At 36.8% G+C, this 24,173-nt stretch overlaps 1 protein-coding gene across 3 annotated transcripts in view; it reads right to left on the bottom strand.

Moving 5' to 3' along the window:
- Positions 1–24,173, bottom strand: part of LOC135636123 (DENN domain and WD repeat-containing protein SCD1-like) — a 40,572-nt gene that overhangs the window by 2,553 nt on the left and 13,846 nt on the right. The window contains exons 9-29 of one of the 3 annotated variants that reach the window (XM_065147706.1): positions 23,391–23,445; positions 23,226–23,312; positions 20,958–21,153; positions 20,643–20,760; positions 20,417–20,477; positions 20,296–20,340; positions 18,803–18,878; positions 18,631–18,704; positions 18,488–18,538; positions 17,225–17,382; positions 8,518–8,565; positions 8,039–8,096; positions 7,873–7,956; positions 7,545–7,776; positions 7,124–7,335; positions 4,736–4,800; positions 4,212–4,335; positions 1,960–2,141; positions 1,797–1,868; positions 1,555–1,715; positions 1,370–1,411 (exon numbers count right to left, since the gene is read on the bottom strand). In XM_065147706.1, coding sequence (XP_065003778.1) covers positions 1,370–1,411; positions 1,555–1,715; positions 1,797–1,868; positions 1,960–2,141; positions 4,212–4,335; positions 4,736–4,800; positions 7,124–7,335; positions 7,545–7,776; positions 7,873–7,956; positions 8,039–8,096; positions 8,518–8,565; positions 17,225–17,382; positions 18,488–18,538; positions 18,631–18,704; positions 18,803–18,878; positions 20,296–20,340; positions 20,417–20,477; positions 20,643–20,760; positions 20,958–21,153; positions 23,226–23,312; positions 23,391–23,445 — 2,201 coding nt within the window. Of the gene's footprint in view, positions 1–1,369; positions 1,412–1,554; positions 1,716–1,796; positions 1,869–1,959; positions 2,142–4,211; positions 4,336–4,735; positions 4,801–7,123; positions 7,336–7,544; positions 7,777–7,872; positions 7,957–8,038; positions 8,097–8,517; positions 8,566–17,224; positions 17,383–18,487; positions 18,539–18,630; positions 18,705–18,802; positions 18,879–20,295; positions 20,341–20,416; positions 20,478–20,642; positions 20,767–20,957; positions 21,154–23,225; positions 23,313–23,390; positions 23,446–24,173 lie in introns of those variants that run through there. The other 2 variants (XM_065147705.1, XM_065147707.1) reach the window with 2 other exon arrangements.

Genomic DNA, 24,173 nt, shown 5'->3' on the forward strand with positions numbered 1-24,173 from the left:
TACTTAGTATTGTGCCTGTTCATCCAAGAAGATCAACATGTTTAGGAAACTCAGGTATATCTTACTCAGTGGTGTAAATCAATTATCTTCACAACTGATCCCCATAGATAAACCACAATAAAAATATGACATGTTTGCATGGTCAGAAATATTTTCTGCAGGATCTCAAGTTCGCATCATAATGAAAAGCATTGGCTGATAATCATAAACATGTGTTAGTTAGCTATTTAAGCAGTTTGAGTGATTAAGCCACTAAGTTCTGAGTTTGAAGAATTCTGTATGTCCATTTTGTCCGGCAAATTTTAGACTAGCAATTCTCTACCAGAAAAAGGAAATCTTGCGTCCTAGATATAGCATGATGTTGAAATCATCTTAGTTATCTATGCATATTATGTATACAATTGAAAAAGTTGATCGTCTTCAATCGAACCAACATGAATACCACTGAAACCCTATTTCACTCATGTTTCTCAATAGCACATCCAATACTTGCTTTTCTAACAGTAACAGTGGTACTCTTGTTCATTTAGGTTCAATTAGATATACATCTTATCATAAATGAATCTTGAAAAATGACTTGAACAATAAACTTCTCAATTATCCTAACAAAAGAATGCATATATACGTAGAACATATATCAGATAATTAATTTATTGAAAGATTCCCAATCAGGAATTCTTTTCCAATAAGAGAAACCATAAGTCATCTCAGAATATCTAGACCAAGTCAGATCACAGTGATAATATACATCAAGTATGTAAAGGTCTAAAGTGGACTTTTGAGCAATTTAACATGTTTTATATATCATAACATTAACACTTTATAGGTTCATTATCCTCATTGGTTTGCTATTTAAGATATTGAACACGACTTCGATATTGATAGGGAGAAACATACTAATAAGCATCAACCTAGCATGTCAGGCATGTCTTAGATCATTGTTTGAAATGGGTAGAGAGAATAGGTAATGTACAGCTGATAGTATTCTGATTGACAAATCGAAATACAAAATTACAATAGCAGCCTAACCAAACAAAACAGCCTATCATGCCTTCAGGGTTCTTAAAAGATCATATAGGGTCATGCATAAACTACAGTTCATCATGCGATGTTACAGGTTATGAGTAGTTGCAGATCTAAGTTATGGCGGATACTTATTCCATCTCAATACCTCATGACAGAGGGTCATTTGGTATAGTTCTAGAACTTTGTTTGTGATGGATACACTATGTTGACGTTACATATGATTCTGAACAGGTAATTAACTTTATAAGAGAAATTCACATGCATTAATCAAATAGTGATAGAAGGGCAGAAGTGAATAAAGAATTGGATAAGAAGATGATAAGAAGTGAATCACTGTCCTTACCTTCTTCATTTTCCCAAAATTTTATAAGCCCATCACTTGAACCTGAAATGATTGCACAACCACTATTTATCATAGTATTTACAAGGACATAGTGTTCTGCAAATGGCAGAAACGTTGACACAACATGACTGCTTATACAACACAATGAACCAACTAATTTAACATGAACAACAACAATGACTTACCAGTGATAACCCCTTTATCAGATGGTGAGTATTCCACACACAGTATTGGACCAGCATGACATGGTAAAACTGCTTCACATGTTCCTCGAGAAACAGACCACATTCTAGCTGTCCAATCATCACTTCCAGTAAGTATGGTGTCACTGACCATCCTAAGTGACCTGATAGAAAATAGTGCCTCAACAAGTGACAACTGAAAAAAGAAAAAAAATAAATAAATAGTTCACTTGATCCAAGCTTACCGAATCCATTTTGTGTGTCCGAGAAGCTTTTGCATTTGCCTACCAGAACGAATATCCCAAATATTTGCTACCCTGACAAAGTAATAGATTGTGATTAGAACTTAGAAGTTCCTTACACTACTTATGTTCATAAAATCATTATGATATTTAGTGCATCACATACACATCTCTTCCCGCTGCTGCCAAGATTCCAGTTGAATCATCATATTCCATGCAAAGAACAGCATTTGAACAGCGACCAACAGTTGCAACACAAGTGTCAGTTCTGACATCCCACATCTTCACAGTACCATCATGAGCAGCAGTAAGAACACGTTCTCCTGAAAGCATCCGGACACAGCTGACCTACGAAAGTAATATAATTTCAAAGATTAGTTCAAAATTAAAATATCAAACTGTTAAACAAAATATGTTATTGCTAAACAGATTTACCAACCAAGAGTAGTTGAAATGCGTACATTTTCCTTAAAAGGTTTGAAATTTGTTACAGGATTGAAGGCTTCAAGGATCAGCATTGAATCAATGTAGTCAATTTAACTGTACTGGAAAAATTACATATAGTGGTTGCATTATGCACCAAAATATTTGGTATTGGTAAAGTTATTGGATCATTCTCCTGATTTTCCTTGTGTATGAAAAGAGATGAACAGGAAGCACATGCGTAAAGTAGTTTGAGCAAAAGTCATAGGTACGGCGAAGTGCAAGACCAAGTTCCACGTTTATTCCATATCGCATAGTTTCTCATGCTGGTACCTCAGCATAAAAGCTACGTGCATAAAGATTTCAAAAATGTGTGGCATTCTACTCTGCACTGCACTAGTGATTTAGGCTAAACTGATGAATGTAGTCCCGTATTTTAAAAATAGGTGGAACATTGGCCTTTTTGTCTGCAGAATTAGATTTTATTCTAGTAACATGTGCATATAAACAATGTATATGTACATGCTTGTATCTGTAAGAAGTGCAATTACAAATAGCAAATTTACATTTATAGGTAAAATATTTTTCTAAGATACAACATTGAATTAATCGCTGCTTGTACAATGGCTCTGCCACTGCTGCATGGCATATGAGATTGACTAATATAATGTTATAGAAACCAAAAGAACAGGCCAATATGGTGTTCTTTTGGGTAATCACAACTTGATAACCTTTACATAGTTGATTGATGTGGCTTATCATATAATTTATTGTGATTCCATTTTTCCCTTAAAGCACAACATAGTCCACCGAATGATAGTGAACATCAGGATTTTGATTTCCACTAGTACTAGGGTTATGAATAGAATGGAGTTCCATCCAGATTATTCTAATTCAGTCCACTATCCATATCCAATGCACATAGAAATTAGATCTCCAATACGGAATTCTAATCTGGCATTAAGCAAAAGGTGATGGTCTAGTACACAAGGTTCTATAAATATGATGTATAGGTGGGGTCAATGTGCATTTTCTTACTCCTACAAGCACAATGGCTATTTCTATGACTCAAAATCTAGTCATCCATATTAGGATCACATTACTGTAGCACCAAGGCTCATTCTCTTGGTTAGGTAGTGCCATGGTTCATCTTACCAGTCCTTACCAGTGTACCGATCAGCTGTCGGTATAGTACGTACCAAGCATATCAACACATGGTACATAGGAGCGTACCGATGTACCACCCATACGTGGTACGACAAACCTTGGGTAGACTGTATCCAACAGCCATTAGGTCAATCATAAATCTTTGCAAATTGTGCTATATGGAAAAAGTAAAAAACATGTGTATTAGTACTTGTATAGGACCACAATCTAATTAAACTGAGATCAACCGCATTAGTTCTTTCTTGTTTTCCTGTGCACCATGAACCAAGGCATCTGATATTATTTTGTTGTCGAACATGTGAAGTCCAAACCAAATTAAAAGACATGTTATATTCTAAACCTAAGGTGTTTTCTTGACATGTATCTCTGCATTTATTTAATATCATTTATGGATCTATCTGCTACTCCGCTTCCAAACTAGAATGTGAAGAAATGGAATATCATTGTAGTGAATCACAATCTACTTAAATGCTTGAGGCAGAGAAATGTGGTATAAGATGATATGTTAATACACAATTAATTCATTGTGTACAGTGAATACATAATCAACAGTGAGATACAATCTAAAGATGAAATGTTAACACATCACATGTATCTTAACATTTTAACTTATTTTTTCTTTTTAATTATATGACCATATATTTTTTGCTAAAATACCAAAATAGTGAGCTCTCAGATCTGCAAAATTCATGATAATATTAGGCCTTATAACCCTAAAAAAACATAAGGGAAAGATTAAGAAGAGTTGATGTGTAATTTTCTAAAGAATTTCTATGCCCAAAGTCCTTGTACTTGCAGGAGGTATCATGGGCAAGAACATTAACATACCGGTGCCTCATGGCCCTTCAATTCTTCTAGAAGTTGAGATGTTTGCTTATCCCAAACTATGATAGAATGATCATCAGAGCCTGATACCACTTTACTTCGATCAGAGTTAATTGCACGAATAGGCCTGCAAGAAATGAAAAAGTTGGAAGAGATTTAGTTTAATGAGCCAATTAAACTATCTACAGCAGTAAACAAAAACAAGCAAGGGCAATAAAAAGTGATTCAATAATAGGAGGCGAAGCCCCCTGCATGGAGTGACCTTCTCTTTGGCTTGCTCGTCTTGAAGAGCGGAAAATAAACTAGTCTTGTCTCTTTTCATAATACCGGCCCTAGTCTTAAACAAATCAATTGTCTCTTCAGACCATGCATAATTTCTCATCATGCAACATAAAGTTCATGTTGCTCATGTATCAGACACACAAAACTATGTAACAAGTTAAGATGCAACATTTTGGTGTTACGTATCTGCTAGCACAAGAAATTTATGTAGAGGGCTCTTAAACTGAGTAAATGTAGTTGAATACCTAGTATGCCCTTTGAGTGTTGCTCGAAGTTCTGAACCACGCAAACTAGGATCCCAAATTTTAACCTGCAAGAATTGGAAAGGCATTTTTCAGATTCATTACATGATGATATCTTGCAACACAACTAGACAAAAAATTAAAGGAACAAATTTAAGAACATGGATAACATGTATTTTCTGGAAATAAAATGCAAGGAAACCCTAAAATTTTGCAAAGACAAAATAGCACAAAAAGAATTAACAGTGAGGGAGGTTGGAGAAAACATGTTTCCATAGATCCAATAAGGAGTCTTGCACTGGTTGAAATCTGACCAGTACTTACCAGTCCAACCTCAATCAGGCAAACAAAATACCCCCTGGTAACCAAAGCAGTAAGTCTATCATATCAGGCAAGAATCATATCATCCATTACCCACATCACACTATTTTCATCCAAACCAGCCCCATTCTATCATTATTCTTCATTTAAACTCCTCACATGCTCTCTCAAACATCTCTTATTCTCCTTGGAAAGCTTTCTTTTCCTTGGTAATTTCATCCATATCAAGCATGGAAATCAAGAAATCAACGTAAACCTGAAGTTGTTTCTCTAGTTCTTGTGATTATTTTGCTTTCGACTGCAGGTGAGTGTTTTTTATCCTCAGTTTCCATGCATCCATACGTTTGGATGAAAGTTTGCATTTCGTGTTCAATTGAGACCAGATCTACATGCTTCTAGCATAGATTTATTGGAATTTAGGCTGTATAAAAGCTAATTTAGCCTAGATCTACATGGATTTCATCAAATCTAAGCCTGAAACTTGTAAATTTAGCCTTGATTGACGTAGAACTAGGCTAAATTCACACAAATCAAACCTAGATCAAACAGCTCCAATCTAGATTTGCATCATGTGATTCCCAACTTATCTTGGTTAGATCCTTGTGGATCCAACCTATATTCATACAACTCTGAGCTAGATTTACACAAATTGGACCTAAATCCACATAGATCTAGACTGGCTCCTTGCTACTATGGCTGCATAATTGAGGACAAAGAAAGGGAGGAGGTTGAGGAAGATCCATTTGACTCCTAATCTTGTCCAAGATGATTAAGATCCTATGATAGTTTATGCAGCTCCAAAAATCAAAATGGTCAATTGCTCAATGAGGCAGGACATGCATAGTGTCCATTGAAGATCACTTATGAACAAATGGAGGACAAATAGGATGAAGTAGCCCGATATGAGGAAGAGGATGAAGCTACATTCTAACCTCATATATTAAGACGTGGTCAGCACAGAAAGTCAGTCCTCGCTCCTACAAGAAATCAGTCTCACAGATCCATAGGTTGCAGCCAGACCAAAGGTCATTCATCGCAGCTGGCTGACATTAGATGACATTGATGATCAATAATCAGAAGATAAGAATATTGCTCCACTCTGCTATCGCTCTGTTGTTTATTTATAGTTTGTGTTTTTTAAGTCTTTTTATGTTTTCCGGTCTACCATTGATAATGACATAAAAACTATAAAAGACACAGTCAAAGCAAAAATGCAGTAAAAGAAGTGATCGGACTGATCCAGTACTGATACCACCTGGTCCAATGGGTATTGACCCATACCATATGCTGGTAAGGACAGGTGTCATACCAGCAACCCATTTTGTATGCAGAATAATATGCCATGAGGACTTCCTTGGTCAAAAGAAACCATTCAGCAAATTACCTTTGATGCCAAAACTGACCTGGGCTGCATGATTAAGCATACTGTCACCCTAGTAAACTAAGCCATGATCCACGTGTCTCAGCATCTGAATCTCACTAAACGGATCTGGTGGAAATATGAAAAGACCAGAGCAGCCCTATGATCCACTCTTTCTAACGAGGGAAATTAGACCAAGGTAATCAGTGCTCTATTCATTTACATTGTGACTCTTTACATAAAATTAGTCCATCACCAATTTGAGGATTTACTATGTGCCTTAAAGCATGTAACAAATGTCTTAAAAAACAAAAAGAAAAATCATCAATTTATAAGCAAATTTTGATGAATTTGATACTTCGTTACTCTATACAAACATAGATTAATGTCTAAAAAACAAAACGAAAAACCGTCAATACTTCATTAATCTATGTGAAGATAGCAATAGGTCAATCAAAGTGACTAAGGAAAGTCATAACCTTTTGAGATTATGGACAAATATGATATCATCTAAAACTAAATGGCACTCCTTTTCACATAACACTTGTAGTCAGATATACCTTAGTTTTCATACTAGAAAAAGCACTTTTCTAAGCACCTAAAATCAGACATATGATCACCAGTTTATCATGAAGTAATATCATGGATAAAAAAACAGAAAAATATAAAATATGTGTAGAAAATAAATGCAAGTTAGTTTCAAAACCAACCAAGCAATCTGTGCTTCCACTGATGAAAAAACCAGCATCTTCACGGTCACCAACAAGATCCCAGACCTCTCTTCTTGTTACACAGTGAAGAGCAGTTATAGCACCTGAATGACCCTTAAGTATGCGCATGCTGGAGTGGAGTTTCTTCTGCCCAGAAGGCAGAAGATCTGCCTTGCCAGAAGTAGCACCAGTTTTTGTACTGTCACTTGAAACTGAAAATATCCAGTAGAAAGAAATTGTGAAATCCATTATACTAGTTGAAAGTGTTATATAAGATAACTCGGCATGACCAATGGGTGTGCATCTTATACAGAAGATCAAGTACAACTCTGAAACATAATAACTTGGAAATACAACATTTTATATAAGGTGTGCATCTGATGAAAACGTTATGGAGAATCCTTATTGGTAGTCTACTTACGAACTCGGCTAAAAGAATTAGCTCTTATGCTTCTGTCTCTACTAAACATGCTGTGCACCCAACTCCGGCCAACAACGGAGGCTTCAGTAGGTTCATGGCTTCCATCTGAGCCATCTTGTAAATGAGGAGAGGGCAAACCATATGGTGATGCAGATTGCACTTTCCCAGATGGGAGTCCCCAGTAACCTATCCGGAGTTGTTGGATATGTGACAATAGTGCCCTCAGCTTTATCTGAAACAGTTCAAGTAAAAAATTAGTTCCTACAATTAAGATAATATGATTTTGGTAAATAAACTCAAAAGATAATGAAAAATTAAGATTACTCACAAGTTGCTTGTAACCTAGATTGTTTTTCTCCGCAATTTTCTCAATCATGTTCCAAGCATCAGTGTCAGGGAGTCCTAGTCCATCCTCCATGATGGAGTAAAATGAACAGTTAAAACAGTAAAGTTCTAAGCATGAAAGCCTGACAATAGTTGGGAATGATAGATACCATATGGGTTGCAATTACAATGAGCTGTGCAGTCACTAGAGTTACATAGTTGGCTGACCTGATTTAATGTCAACAAATGTTAAAAATAACAAAGTTAAGACAAACCATATACCATAAGCAACAAAAGACAAACAATATTCTGCTGTATCTAAAAGAATAAAACAACAGATTATGATTGGCATTAAAAAAAAACCATGGTTAAATCAGATTAGTATCAGTAATTTTTTGTTTGCATTCAGTCACTTGATATGAAATTCATACATGCTAATGCATTTCCTAAAGAAAGATACAACTTATATGCTGATGCATTAATCCCCACATACTGAAGGCTTATACATATGCGACGATGTATTAATTCCTGATGTAGAAGTACCTAAGCCATATTTCAAGGTTCAACACTTCAGAGCAAATGCAAAAACTAGGTATCTGAAGCAGAAGAAAGTTTCACTAGATGGTAAAGAAGAGTAGCTAGAACCTACTTATTTGCAGACTGCTCCATTAGATATTCAAAATAGGCATCCCAGAAACTGCAAAGAAAGCAAATCCAAAAGTAAGAATTTCTATAAGAAATTCTGTTTCCAAAACAAAACTATGATGCAATCTGTCATAGCAAAATCAATTTAGATACACCTAAAGAAGGATCTATCTCATAAAAGGCTATTACTTGGCATGACCAATGTGTAGATATCCAGACCTGAAAACAGATTGTGTATGTACATACATAGATAGATACATGTATGCATGGTTTTAAATTTCACCGACAGGAATGCACTGCATGGCATCTAACGGTCTGGCAATTTCACATGGTCCAGTTTGATTTTTGTTTCCTTTGAGTTTGGCAAGCGACAACTATATATTTAACATCCCCCTTCTCGATCCCGATTTTCTCTACCTCACAACACATGCTACTTGCATAACTCCTTGCTCATGTCATCCACTGCTTGCGCCGCCCGCTGCTGGCTGCCATCCACCATTGTCTCATGCCACCTGCTGCTCACACTATCCACCTCTGATACTTCTCCTCTTCCTCCTCTCCTCTTTCATTCCTTTCCTCCTCTTCCTCCTCCTAGGTGCCGATGTCAGCATACCATGTGTTGGTATGCCGATGTATGGGACCCATACTGATCCCTGGCAGTATCGAGAGTTAAATTTAAAGCATAACAGTATTTACAATTTCAGACCCCATGTGAAAAACTTAACATCTTGAGGAAATGAACAAACATCACCAATAAGGACCATCAATGCTTCCTTTTCTTTCTTTGAGAACTATAAAATGACTGAAGATCTACTTGCTAATGGAACACAAGTCATCTCCCATCCTATGAGACCACAAATCGTCACGTACACGACATGACAAACTTCTAGTAGCCGAAGTTGCAGTCCTTAGTTGTTGCTATATTGGACCATATTATCAACGACTCTCACTGATGCAAAACCAAATCTGCACAAATTTAAGAAAGCAACAACAAAAATAACAAGGCGTAATGTCCCATCTATTTAAGGTCAGCTACATAAATCTTTTGCTGCCATTGAGCCTTGTGAAAAGTAATATTATCAGTTAAATAAGAGCACTTAGATTTTTATTTATAGTTTTCATTTTCTAGTAAAGTTGTTAGGACTCTAACTTGGAGAGTCCTAATTGAGAGGGACATTCATGTAAAAATGTTAGGACTCTAGCTAGGAGAGTCCTAATTGAGAGGGACATTCTGTTAGGACTCTAGCTAGGAGAGTCCTAATTGTGAGGGGCATTCATGTAGGAGGTTTTTTCTTAGAGAAGAATTAGGAGTTGTAAGGGAATAGGAGTCTTGAGTAGGAGTCCTATTAGGAGTTGGTTAGAAGTAAGAGTCTTAAGTAGGAGTCCTATTAGGAGTTAGGGTTTAGAAGCCCTATAAATAGCCATGTATTCTTTCTCTTTTTTTAAGCAATAGATGAATCTTTTCTGTAGCCTTTGAGCAGCAACTTGGAGGGAGGAACCCCTATAGAGTTCCAAGGAGGCCGATCCCCTAAAGAGATCAACCCCAAGTTTAGAATCTGCAAGGGTTCTAACACCTGGTATCAGAGCAGCGTTCTTGGCGTCTCGCTGCCCTTCCACAGCCATCCATCAACCCTCCACAACCATCCAAAGCAATTCTCACAATTGCTTAAAAGATCGTCACCGAATTCCGCCATCATCTCCACCACCGCGGATCATCCTTTGATCTCCCCGTGAATTGCAACAGGTTCTGGTTTCCTACCTTACTGCTGCTGCAATTTAGTTATCTTTATTTGAAAAGAAAAAAAAAAAATCGTTCTTATATTGCTGCATAAACTTTTCGTCACAAAGTTTTCATCTCTACGACGAATGATACATTGCAGAATTCCAGCCGTATAGCACCATCTGTTTGATCTTGCTACTGTGCTTTTTCTATCCAAATTTCTACGAAATTTTTATGACATCTTTGACACTTCCTAACAGTGGATTTCCCTTTGGTTTCATCAAAAAATTCTCAGTATAAACTACTGATCTTTTATGTCCAATCTGCTGCACTTGAATTGCAGAATTCAAGCCGCATAGCACCATCTGTTTGATCTTGCTACTGTGCTTTTTCTATCTAAATTTCTACGAAATTTTTATGACATCTTTGACACTTCCTAACAGTAGATTTTCCTTTGGTTTCATCGAAAAATTCTCAATATAAACTACTGATCTTTTATGTCCAATCTGCTGCACTTGAAAATCTATGCTGCAGAAAATTTCAGCTGCATATCGTTGCCTTAACCCATCTATTTGCAATCTTTTTTGAATGAAATTTCTTATAGACTTCATATATCATCTTGGCTTCCATCTAAGATTGATCTATTAAGAAATTCATCTCTAAAAACGATTTTATGTTGCTGCAAATTTTCATCGTAACCCGCTGAAATTTTTCGACGATAATTCTGCAATTGCAACTTGCACCAATTTCTTTGCTGTTATACTGCCAAAATTTTCTTGATTAAATTAGATATCCTTGCTGTCATATAAACTGTGATTTTGCTATCAATTCCCTCCTCAATTCTCTCAAGTTTTTGGTGGAAATAACGTCGAGAAACCGTTGTTTCTTCGACGACAATTCTACTCTTACAAGACAGCACATACTTGCTGCAACTTCCACGGATTTCTGTCAAACCTTTGCTACCATCTACCACAGATCCAAAACTTTCATCCATAGCCCTAAAACTCTACCAAACCACACCCTCAAACTGCACCCAAAACAGCCACAAAACAAGCCTAAACCGCAGCCTACGTCCACCAATCCACCAACACTTTCGACCATCACTTCTCTCAACCTATACATGCCTTTAACCCAACAGCAAAAGAGAGATCTTAACATCATTGATTTGGGGCCATATACTATGGCATCTAAGGAGGCAATAAATGCTAAATTCGAAGCCTTGGAGGCGCGAATGGAGGATAAGATTCGGGCGCTCTTTACCGAACTCAGATTGGGCCGACCACTAAGCCCGAAGAAATCATATCAAGGAGAGAGCTTTGCCCAATCACACCAAGCCCGAAGAGATGACTTCCAAGGGAGGGTAGGCTCTATGACCAACCCCAACTATCCATGCATGAGAGTGGACTTCCCTAGATGGGAAGAAGGAGACCCGATTGGTTGGATCTCGCGCGCGGAGCGATATTTTCGGTACCACAAAACCGCGGATGTATCTATGGTGAAAATTGCAGCTATACATCTTGAAGGGGATGCTATACAGTGGTTTGACTGGTTTGAACATACTTATGGAGTCCTTTCATGGCGTCAATTCAAAGAAGGACTGCTGATTCGCTTCAGACCAAACGATTACGAGAATATTAACGAACAACTAGCAAAGATCCAACAAACCTCCACCATTCAGGAGTACCAAACCAGGTTTGAAAGGTTATCTAATCAAACTCATGATTGGTCTCAAAAACAGCTATTGAGGACCTTCATTGAGGGCTTGAAGCCGGAGATCCGAGGAGAAGTTAAAACGCGACAACCGTATACGCTTATGGCAGCCATCTCTTTCGCACGACATCAAGAGGAGCAATTGAACCATGAAGCTCGGAGGACTAGGGTCGCTCCTCAACTAGTAATATTGAAGCCCTCAGCCCCCCCTATTGTCGACCAAGTCCCTGCACCAAAGAGGTTAACAAGAGAAGAGCTTCAGGAGCGATATGCGAAGGGGTTATGTTGGCATTGTGACGAGCCGTGGAGCCGTGAGCATCGCTGTAGTAAAGGAGGACTTCTTATGATTGAATCGATAGAAGAAGAGGTCATTGAACATCCAAAAGAGAGCCTTGAACATGAAGAAGAAGATGCGGAAGAAGAGCCACAACCGACTGACGTTATAGTACACGCACTAGCCAGCTACTCAAACCCGCAAACGATGAAAGTTGGAGGCCTTCTCAAACAACAACCGATCACTGTTCTCATCGACACGGGCAGTACTACTAACTTCCTATATAGTAAGCTTGTTGTTCGGATAGCATTACCTATCGAGAATCGCTGCAGGTTTGATGTTAAGCTCATCAACGGATGGATTTTGAATTGTGATCGTAGGCGCCCGCAGAAGAAACTATTGCTGAAGGACCAAGAGATAATTGCAGATTTCTTCCTTCTCCCTCTTAACAATCATGAGGCCATGCTCAGAATTAAATGGTTGACGACATTAGGTGATATTTTCTGGAATTTTATGAAACTAATTATGAAATTTTACAGTAAGGAGAAACAGGTGACATTGCACGGGAAACGTGGGGGCGATATAACAACGATTTGTACACAACAAATGGAGAATGTTTTGCATAAAGCATGCAGTGGCTTTTTGGTACAACTTGAGCAGCAAACTAAGGGAGAGCCAATAGAATTTGAAGATCCAAATCTACTTCCTTTGCTTGCTGAATTTTCAAATATATTTGATGAACCGTGCAACCTACCTCTTACCCGTCGGCATGATCATTGTATAACGATTCTTCCAGGCAAATCTTCAGTAAATACGTGGCCATATCAGTATCTACATCTCCAGAAGGATGAAATAGAAAGGATTATAAAAGAGATGCTCGAAACAGGAGTTATTCGGCCGAGTTGCAACCTCAACTCTTCACCGGTGCTACTTGTACACAAGAAGGACGGAACATGGCGAATATGCGTTGATTACCGAGCTCTCAATGGCATAACCATCAAGGATAAATACCCTATTCTAGTACTAGATGAATTGCTATATGAAAGGGAGCACAAATCTTCACAAAGATGGACCTTTGATCCGGGTATTATCAAATACGAGTGTACGAAGAAGTCATACCGAAAACCGCCTTTCGAACACACAATGGCCACTAGAAATTTTTACTTTCTTCAACAAAAGTTGGGATATCTTGGGCATATCATATCAGAGGAAGGTGTGATGGTGGACCCCTTCAAAATTGGAGCAATGCAAAACTGGCTGACCCCGAGAAAAATAAAATTGCTATATGGCTTTCTGGGTTTAACAGGCTACTACCGCAAGTTCGTGAAAAACTATGGAAAGATCAGTGCACAGCTTACTTCCTTACTGAAAAAAGATGTCTTCCAATGGTTGGACAGAGCCTCCGCTGCCTTCGACAAACTTAAGGTAGCCATGACGACGACGCCGGTGCTAACACTACCAGATTTCAACCGACCCTTCATTATCGAGGCCGACACATCTGGAGTCAGAATTGGAGTCATTCTCATGCAAGATGGTCGACCACTCACATACACTAGCAAGGCATTATCTCCCTCCGATCAAAATATGTCAACATATGATAAGGAGATGCTCGCCATTGTGCGCGCAGCAACGAGGTGGAGATTGTACTTGATCAAGCGATACTTTCAAATCAAGACCGACCATAAAAGCCTAAAATATCTCTTGGAGCAGAAGATATCTTCCCCCGAGCAGCAAAAATGTGTAACAAAACTTCTTGGATTTGATTTTGAAATAACTTACAAAAAGGGGAAAGAGAATGTTCTTGCAGATGCGCTTTCGCAGCTACCCGAGCAAGTTGAAGTTTCGACCGTTTCACTTCCGACCAGCGACTTCCTTGAGGATATTAAGATAGAATGGCAGGAAGATTCAGATACTAGTAAGATTATAAAAAAATTGGAGGAAGCACTAAGCCCCATGGCACATTACAATTGGGACTCAAAAGAATTACACTATAAGGGATGCATTGTGCTTGTGACAAATTCTACTTGCATCTTCAATAGCAGATTTTGGACAAAGTTATTCTATATGCAGGGTACTAAATTGAAAAGGAGTACGACATATCACCCACAAACCAACAGCCAACCGGAAGTTTTAAACAGGTGCTTGGAGACAGCCCAAAGCCACCCACCAAATATGACTACCCAAAGAGAACTCCAGACCCAGCCAAGTGCCATTATTGATCAACGGATCGTGACTCGACGACGACGACCCACTAATGAAGTGCTAATACAGTGGGCGAACCTACCAAAAGAAGATGCCACTTGGGAGAACTATGACGACTTGAAGATCAAATTCCCAGAATTCATGAATCATCAGCCTCGAGGACAAGGCTGATTTGAAGAGGACGGGTCTGTTAGGACTCTAGCTTGGAGAGTCCTAATTGAGAGGGACATTCATGTAAAAATGTTAGGACTCTAGCTAGGAAAGTCCTAATTGAGAGGGACATTCTGTTAGGACTCTAGCTAGGAGAGTCCTAATTGTGAGGGGCATTCATGTAGGAGGTTTTTTCTTAGAGAAGAATTAGGAGTTGTAAGGGAATAGGAGTCTTGAGTAGGAGTCCTATTAGGAGTTAGGGTTTAGAAGCCCTATAAATAGCCATGTATTCTTTCTCTTTTCTTAAGCAATAGATGAATCTTTTCTGTAGCCTTTGAGCAGCAACTTGGAGGAAGGAACCCCTATAGAGTTCCAAGGAGGCCGATCCCCTAAAGAGATCAACCCCAAGTTTAGAATCTGCAAGGATTCTAACAAAAGTCCTCTTAACCTTTAAGTCTCCCTCTACCTCTCCTCGTACCACTAATACTAATTATCTCACATCTCCTAAGTACTACGTCTATAAACTTTCTTAGCACATATTGTATCATCTTAAATGATTCTCCCTCAATAATTTAGTGATTGTTGTAATCACATGATATTGGTTTTAACTTTTAACAATAATATAACTCTTAAAAGAAGATGACTAATAAACATTCATTACAAGCAGACTACAACAACATTACGAGAAAGCTAATAATACAATTTATAGAAGGCAATAGTTAATTTTGTCATGCAGATAGCAAAAATTTTATGAGCAAGCTATCCAAAACTGAAACTATAACGCTGAGGGAAAGGGAACAGTAGCATCAAAACATGACAAAAAGGAAAATGTTTGAGATTTCTTAAGTGGAAAAACCAAATTATAAATGGACAGAGTTTGATTCGTTTATACACACACACACACACCATGAGGCTACATTCCAAACCTCGAAGATTTACCAAATACAGGACAATCCTTCAAGTATTATGACTGTGCTAAATTGCAAATATCTATTTTTACCTTTTCTTCCATTTTCAGGTCTTTGATAGATCTTGCACAGTACTCTTCATGAATCAGTGGCACTTCAGCACTTTTGGAACAATAGAACTAGAAAATACCCATGGGCTCTTGGCCTTAATTCTGTTTTGGGTGTAACTAATTAACCAAGAATATTCTTTTATGTATTAAGAAAATATTTGTGATGATCACAATTTAAACTGAAGATTGGAAGACTCCATAGGAGAAAGGAAGATGAGGAGTCAGGTGTACCATCCAACAATTATAAAATAACAATTATTGGATAATCATAGGGTAAAAATGACCAGAAAGTTATTTTAACTTTGGCCAAAATCTGAGAAGAGTCCACCTAACAATGAGGTGCTAACAGATACACAGTTTAGAAAGGCTCCACTGGCTGCAGCTCTACTCCTACATGGAGGAGTGAAGCATTATTATCCAAAGGGGAGCAGAAGTATGATTCTAAAAATCTGCAGTGTTTACAAACTTTTCAAGCTTATTTACAAATAAATCCTTAATCCTCCATATTCATATTTTATGCCCTTGCCAAAATAGTACCATCAAAGATCAAGCATTAACTCTTGACATCAAAAATTGTCAATCAACTGAATGATTAATTAAGAAAATACAACTACTATAACACATTAACACCACGATGGAATCCTGATTGTGTTTCTTTTATACCCATTAATCTTAGAATCATCATCCCAATGGCACCAATATGTTGAGAATGAAATGCTCAGTGGTACAAGCAAATAACACATAGCAGAAACCTATAGTGTTAGAATTTTTCATAAAAGGTATCTCCATGGTTGTAAAACACAATTTGCACCTCTACTTGAACTATCAGATTCTTATTCTTTTTTTTTTCATCACTTAGAACTATTTCATCACTTTCACAATGATCAGGCCAAGGAAATGTAAGTTTACTTTTTAAAATTTATTGCTATTAAAGTTCATCTCCAATAAAATAACATAAAATTCTCCCTTTTTTTGTTTACATTGCATTGTGGTGACAATGTGCTTAAAAAATAACATGCATGATGAAATTTCATTCTCCATGTCTTTCAGAGTAATCCATGGTGCAACCTCATCATGATAAGAATTTGCCCAACTAATAGATGATCTATCAAAGGTTCACAATTTCATGTAATAGTAGTGTACCGGTGAGTGCTCGGACTGGTACCACACCGGTCTGTACTGATGTACTGAGTCCCAGTCTGGCAGTACATGCCAAGTCTTGATAAGCTGATACATATCGAGTTTCAAAAGAACCTAAGAAAACTGAAAAAAAAAAAAAAAAAAAGAAACTGCCGGACGTATACTGTCGTGCCCTGTACCTGGTGGTTCTGAGCAGTATATGTCCTGCACTGGGTGCACTACCCCGTCACCTTAGTCTGTGTACCGATAGATTGTTGGACCAATATATACCGTCACTATCTACCGAACCATACCATAATGGGTGGTATTGCAAACCTTGGCCCTATCATATATATTACTAATTACCTTAAAGTACCTAATCAAAAAATTTTATTTTTAAATCACTGACCAAATAAGGTTTCATTTGCCCTAGCACATCCTCTCTATCTACCAATAAGAATTGTTCGTTAACAAATCTTCATCCAAGTATCTCAAGCAATGCTTCATAAAACACATACCGTAGCTCATCCCAAATGGACAGAGATAGAAGATGGCGTTGAACATAATCTGGAACATTGTTGGAGTCCTTTCTGTACATTTCAGCAGATACTTCAAGAGCATCTCTGATGGTAGCAATGTCATTGCGAGAGGAAGCACGGTTTATTGCTGTTTTGAGCTGCACAATTATTTCAACAAAAGCATTTTTCATGTAAAAAAATTCTTCAAATGACCATGAAATAGATGTGAAGCAATTGAAATCTAACAAGCATATAATGAAGCTCAATCTAAACTAACCTCCTCATAAATTATCAACTCTTAAATTGCCTGACTTGGCATAAAAGAATGATCACTTTAACAGAACCAAATATCAAAAGGTTCTGATGACCTAGCAGACACATACACACACACAACCACACACTAGTCTGTTATGAGTTTTTTACTTTTAGAGTTGCTTATAGCCTTATATATTAGATTGCATCAAACCACACAAAAGGCAAAGCACCAAGACATATTTTGACATGTTGATTTGGAGAAACATTATAGCTCAAGCTTATGAATACTATTCAAACCTGTAATCATTAAACAGAAGTGACTGGACATAAAAGAATGATCACTTTAACAGAACTAAATATTGAAGGTTCTGATAATCTAGCATAACATACGCACACGCACACACACACGACACACACTAGTCTATTATGAAATTTTTACTTTTAAAGTTTCTTATGTATTAGATTGCATCAGGCCACACTAATGTTTGGCTTAAAGAAAATAAAGGCAACGTACCAAGATGTATTTCGACACATTAATTTGAAGAACCATTATAGTTCAAACTTTGCAACAATAACACAAACCTGTTTCCATTAAGTAGTTTACCACAAAGTATATTTGTGTAGATTTTAATACATGAACAATCATCTTCATCAGAAAGGTTGTTTGACTGCTAAATCCCCTAATCTATGAAGTAACTTTCGAAACAAAACTGCTAAATTATTAGGTTAAGAACCATCAGCTGAGTTGCCTATAACACCATGACATCCAAGTACCCAACATTCTTCTGCCCTGCCCTTATCCAAGAAACAAATAATCCTTTGACTTTAGAGCAATAAAAGATGCATTGAGACTGAAGCAGACAACCAGAATAGGATCAAGCAGCAGAATACTAGATCCAGTGACAAATGAAGCTTCCTGCCATTCTTTCGTGACCAAGGACACCTCCTCCTTGAAAAAGAAGGCAAACAAGCAGTAGTAATTGCAGTCAAAAAATATGATCAACTCACCAGTTCCTTCACCGCAATAAACTGTTCATCAGTTAAACGGCATTGCCAACCCTAAGAAAGAGAACTGATTTAGTAGACAATGCAAAAATGAAAGATTACTGTAGTAAAGCAGGTCAATGTTTGTGGTCTCATGCAAAATTTACCAAAATAATATGTTCCCTTATGCATTCAACAAACCCACTGCCTCCAATCCCCTCAGCATCAGACTCAATTAGAGCTGTAGAGTCAAAAACAAGTTTGAAACATGATGAGGAGACTAGATAACTACACCTCTTTATCAGAATAAAAATATCATCTAGAGCAGCATTTTAATACCAAGAATGGTGCCGTATTCAAATGATGAAAGAGGATCCTCAGTTGCCCCAAGCGTTAGAAGACGCGACCATAATCTCTGATCAAGAAAGTATTATAGCTAGAGTATATCATGTGAATTCAAATTAGAGGAAACTACTCAAAAGTGCAATAAGAGTAGCCCAAAGACAGCATGCTTGATCAGTAAATTAATATAGATTGTAGAATGTACACAACAATCCTAAAATAAAAGAACAACAAATGTTATCATCAATAATGCAATTGATGTATGTTAAAGTATGTTATTGGTTGTTCTTTGATTCTTTCCTTAATTACGAAGTACACACATTTAGTACATGGGTTAAGCATATAATAAATACATGACAGTGTTTGAAGGGGGGAAAGAAATTTTGTGACAGAATGAGAGAAAGGAACACAAAATAGAAGAAGAATTACAGCATGTGATAATAGAGAAATAGACAAGGTGATTATATAAGTACAGCTTAAAGAATTAGGATAAGTTGCCTGGATCAGAAAATGAAGATTCTGAACCTCGTTTTTTTAACCCAAAATTCAGATGTCCAAGGCGAATTTAAGACTGAACTGTTCTAGCTGTGCAAGTTGCAATATAGATTATAAATTGAGCACTAAAACACACAAAGTCATAGACAGGACTATATTAAATTAAAATGACAAAAAAATTTCTACAAGAACCAGATGGAAACAAGAGAAAGAAGAAAGGTTAAGAAGCGAGATAGTAAACAAATGGAACAAGAAAAGATATTGAGGAAAAGATTCTGGGATTCAAACTCCAAAGTATATCAATGACTGACATATCATAAGAACCCAGTCGAGTAGTCCAACACCTTAAACCCAGATACTTTTCTTTTTAATCCCAAGCTTGGTCCAACCCAACGTAAATCCTATCCAAGCCACCCTATACTTTCTTGTTTAACCCCAAGCTTGCTCCAATCCCACATGAATCCTATGAAATCCACCATACCTATTAAGCTCAGATTAAGCTGTGTCCTTGCTAAAATAAACTTTAGTTGGACATACATATAATTTTGATTAATGAATATCTCAAATAAATCTAGAAAAGCAGATGGAGTATATGTGATATGACCAAGAAGTCACCTGGAACAAGAAAAGATATTGAGGAAAAGATTCTGGGATTCAAACTCCAAAGTATATCAGTGACTGACATATCATAAGAAACCAGTCAGGTAGTCCAACACCTTAAACCCAGATACTTTTCTTTTTAATCCCAAGCTTGGTCCAACCCAACATAAATCCTATCCAAGCCACCCTATAATTTCTTGTTTAACCCCAAGCTTGCTCCAATCCCACATGAATCCTATCAAATCCACCATACCTATTGAGCTCAGATTAAGCTATGCCCTTGCTAAAATAAACTTTAGTTGGACATACATATAATTTTGATTAATGAATAATTGAATATCTCAAATAAATCTAGAAAAGCAGATGGAGTATATGTGATATGACCAAGAAGTCACCTGCAACTTCACTTTGATATCCAAAACCATCCGCTCCCTCTCAGCCTACATGTAACAACCAAAATCAAATATGCCAAATCTCCATATACTCCCTGACAAATGACGGTTCCAAAGAACTTACCGCTCTCTCCATCGAACTTAGGCTTTCTGCTTTCGAATCACCATTGGCTAACATAGGAGAACTGGCAACACAAAATGAGAAAGTTGAGTGCCAAAAGAAGATAGTGTCACTTTCCAACAAGAGCTTTTTACAACATCTCTTCCTAAATTCTGGATGGTAACTGGGAGAACATTATTTTGTAAAATTAATTTTTATATATACACAAAATATTAGAATTACTTTATACCTAGGATTTTGCCTTCCAGAATGGGCACCACTTGCTAGTGCCAGAATTGACCGACGCTTTTCTTCCTGCTCTTCTGTTCTAACCGTTGAAGGAAACTGCTTATAACAGTGCCTAGATCCTGGTTCTGAGTGACAGACATATAAGTGACTGAATTTCATGGTGAATAGGTATAAAGTTGAATTTTCACCACCCTAGCAGGAGTTTCTAAAACAATTAGACATTAACAAAGAGCTAATATGAAATTAACCTGTCTTCAAACAACAAAATGATGTACCCAATATTGTTAAAAGTTTTCACAAGAAACAAAAATAATACCTGCATCTCCAACATCAGGTTCTGCTACAGTAATGATCTCAGGCTCTACCGATTGTGATGGAAAAATGGTTGTCGGATTTTGACCCCTTCCAGTTGCATCTTGTAATTTGTCAAGTAGATTATTGCTGCTTTCTTCTGACATGATACATCTTTCCAAATAGTCCATGAAACCTTGAGATTCTAAAAATTGAGTTATCTGATAAGGAACAAAAAAGTTAAAATGAACATCAGACAGATATGATAGTCATTCAGAAATGAATAGAATCAAACAACAATAATTAATTAGGGAATTTTAAAATTACTTAAAAGAAGAATTCATAATGAAATATGTCACAACTTAGTCATGCGCACAATGTGTAAAAGAAGAGTATGTAACACCATGCATAATATTCTCCTCTGAAAAGAAATGGTACTTATTGATTATCCAAAAAAGCAATACAATTCATCTGAACAAAATTTGTAATGTTCAGTTACCAGCATGTTGCTGGCAGGCAAAGAAAGTTTCTTTAACATAATACAAAGGGGAAGCATAAAGCAGATGTTGATCCTAGTCTCCAGACTCTTCCACATAAGATGGATCCCTTGAAAATGGCATGGACCCATCATTCAAAGTGGTCTAGAGAATATAATGAAATTCTAATGTGGGATTGAAACTTAATGATCACAAAGAAATTTTAATTCAGGATTGAAACATAATGACCTATCTTACGGTGGTCCAAAAATAGCGGAACAAGAAACATCGATAAACAAACTACAAGACTTACTACCTCCAGGATATTACTAAGCTCTCAAACATATAGTTAATAAATGGCATGCAGGTTATCAAAGTCGAATGCTGTGAGAGTAATACTAGTCATGGGTTCTTCAAATTATAATATTGAGCTTCAAGACTTTAAACATGTGATATTGCATATCTAGACTTGCTTCCCCAGGCAATACAATTCGTTTTGGAGGTACTATCTGCCCCATTAATGAAGGTATGGCTTGTATATTGATTCATTCCGTGCATTTACGAGTTTCTAGCATATACAACTCGACGTAAGAGTATGCATGCATCATATATCATGTGTTACTTTCATGCATCTTTAGAAGACCATATGCATGTGTTTCTTATGGTTCATGATAGGTCTTCGAAATATATATTAAATCATTGATAAGGCAAAATAAAAAATAAAAAAATAAGGGTTTTAAGGATAAAAACTAGTCTGATTAAAAATCACTCTGTAGCAGACTGTACCAAAACATGGTATGATACTAATACCACAACAATCCAGCCAAGTTGCCAACAATCAGTATTAATTCCAAACTGAGATAGCTTGGTCGTTAAATTTATTGGCTTGATAGCATATCTCTATCTAAAACCCATTGATAAGCACTTTCTTATTTTGATCCTCTTGACTTCTTCAACGTTTCAACTGGATAACCAAATATGTCATCCTCACCAAATTACACACTACACTCCAAGCAAAGGCAAACGATTACATTAGCCTTCCGCCAAGTACCTAATGGCTTCAGCATCACTTCTCAACATCAAAGAAGAGATCAAAGGTGGAAGATTACATGAACGGGGTGATATGTTAACTAAAGTGTATATATAAGCTTTCTCACTCAAAATTTTTTAATCATTTGCAGTTAGGCCATTTCCCACACAAAAGAAGATACTTCAGACTTTCAGTTACCTGAATATCCATGAGTAATGCATGCGACAAGTGAAGCAAATGCATCAAATTTAACAAAACTTCAGTATCCAAAGGTAATGTCACTAGATTATTTTAAGAGAAAATTGAAGTGTGTTCATTTTCATACATAAATAGTCATTTACTCATACACATCACAGAATAGTATGGTTGCAAACATAGCAGAAAGAATAACACTATAGCAGGACAGAGAATCTCGATGAAGGTGCCATGATACATGTTTGCCCAGTGAGGAGTAAGACTCGTGACTCTATGACAATGTCGCATCCCATAGTAGTCAGCTTCGGAAACTGAAACTCATTTTTCGCATTAGCTGAACACACAATATTCAATGATCAGAAAAGCAAAGCCTCTACAATAAAATATCATTATCCAGTAATAACATGAAGGGTACTTCTTGATTACCGCATCACCAAATTTCACATAAAACTGGTCTCAAAACAATATGCTGGCAATAAAGGCAAAAAAAATGCAACATTTGTTTAAACTAGAAACTAACTGATAATAATGAAGTGTTACTACAGTCTTCTACTACAAAAACCATAATGGTACAAAATGACTAGAATAATACCATCAACATAGACTCGGTAGGTTCACCAGTTGCACGTGAACGTTTCTTCAGAAATGCTTGAGAATTGAAGACATTTGTCGTTGGTTCCTTAGAGAGAAAGAAGACACCAGGGTCTGAGAATATCCGTAAAGATGCACCCACAAAAAAATATACAGAGGAACTTACAATAAAGTTACGGTAACCACTCAGGAGCAATGCCAAAAACCTTAAAAATATCAATCTGCAAAATTATTATTAGAGAGAATCATTAACCAGCCAAACAGAGAGTTTAACATCAGTAAAGGAAATATGTCCTCTAAAAACTAGAAAAAAGTTTCTTATTCTAGACACAAGAAAAAGAGCCAAAAACACAGAGTTATAGAACTTTATAATTGACATGCAGTTGGGCACATGCCTTAGTCAATTTTACACTTGATACAGCTTTTTATTATTTTATTAAAACAATGACACTCCTAATTTATGTTCATTATTAAATTTTTGATAATTTCTTGTTTCTAATATTTCTCTCATATGACATATCATCTCAAATGTTTTACATCAGAGCACGTGCAAATCTACATTATGAACACCTGAAAGCAATAACCTGGTCCTTCTGTTATACTCAAAAATGCTTCAATCATATCCATAGGCATCATGCATCTCTCAGTGACCATTAGATATTTCTTAAATATGCCTTAGATATCTGATTAAAATCTAACCGTTATAACATGCCACTATGTTATGGATGAATCCCACATACCTATATCAAAAGGATTCTTCTCTATGTGAAAGTTGACCTTCTAATGATATATATGATGAACCATTAGCACTGATATCATTTTTGTGAATCATTAAAAGATTGTAAACATAAATAAAGTCATATTTTTTCCGTTCAGCTTAAGTTGTAATTTCTGTTATGCATTTTAGAACGTATATTCCTTGAATACCAGTTGTCACTAAGCAAACCAC

Source organism: Musa acuminata, chromosome BXJ3-4, assembly GCF_036884655.1.
Source record: "Musa acuminata AAA Group cultivar baxijiao chromosome BXJ3-4, Cavendish_Baxijiao_AAA, whole genome shotgun sequence".
Classification (NCBI taxonomy): domain Eukaryota; kingdom Viridiplantae; phylum Streptophyta; class Magnoliopsida; order Zingiberales; family Musaceae; genus Musa; species Musa acuminata.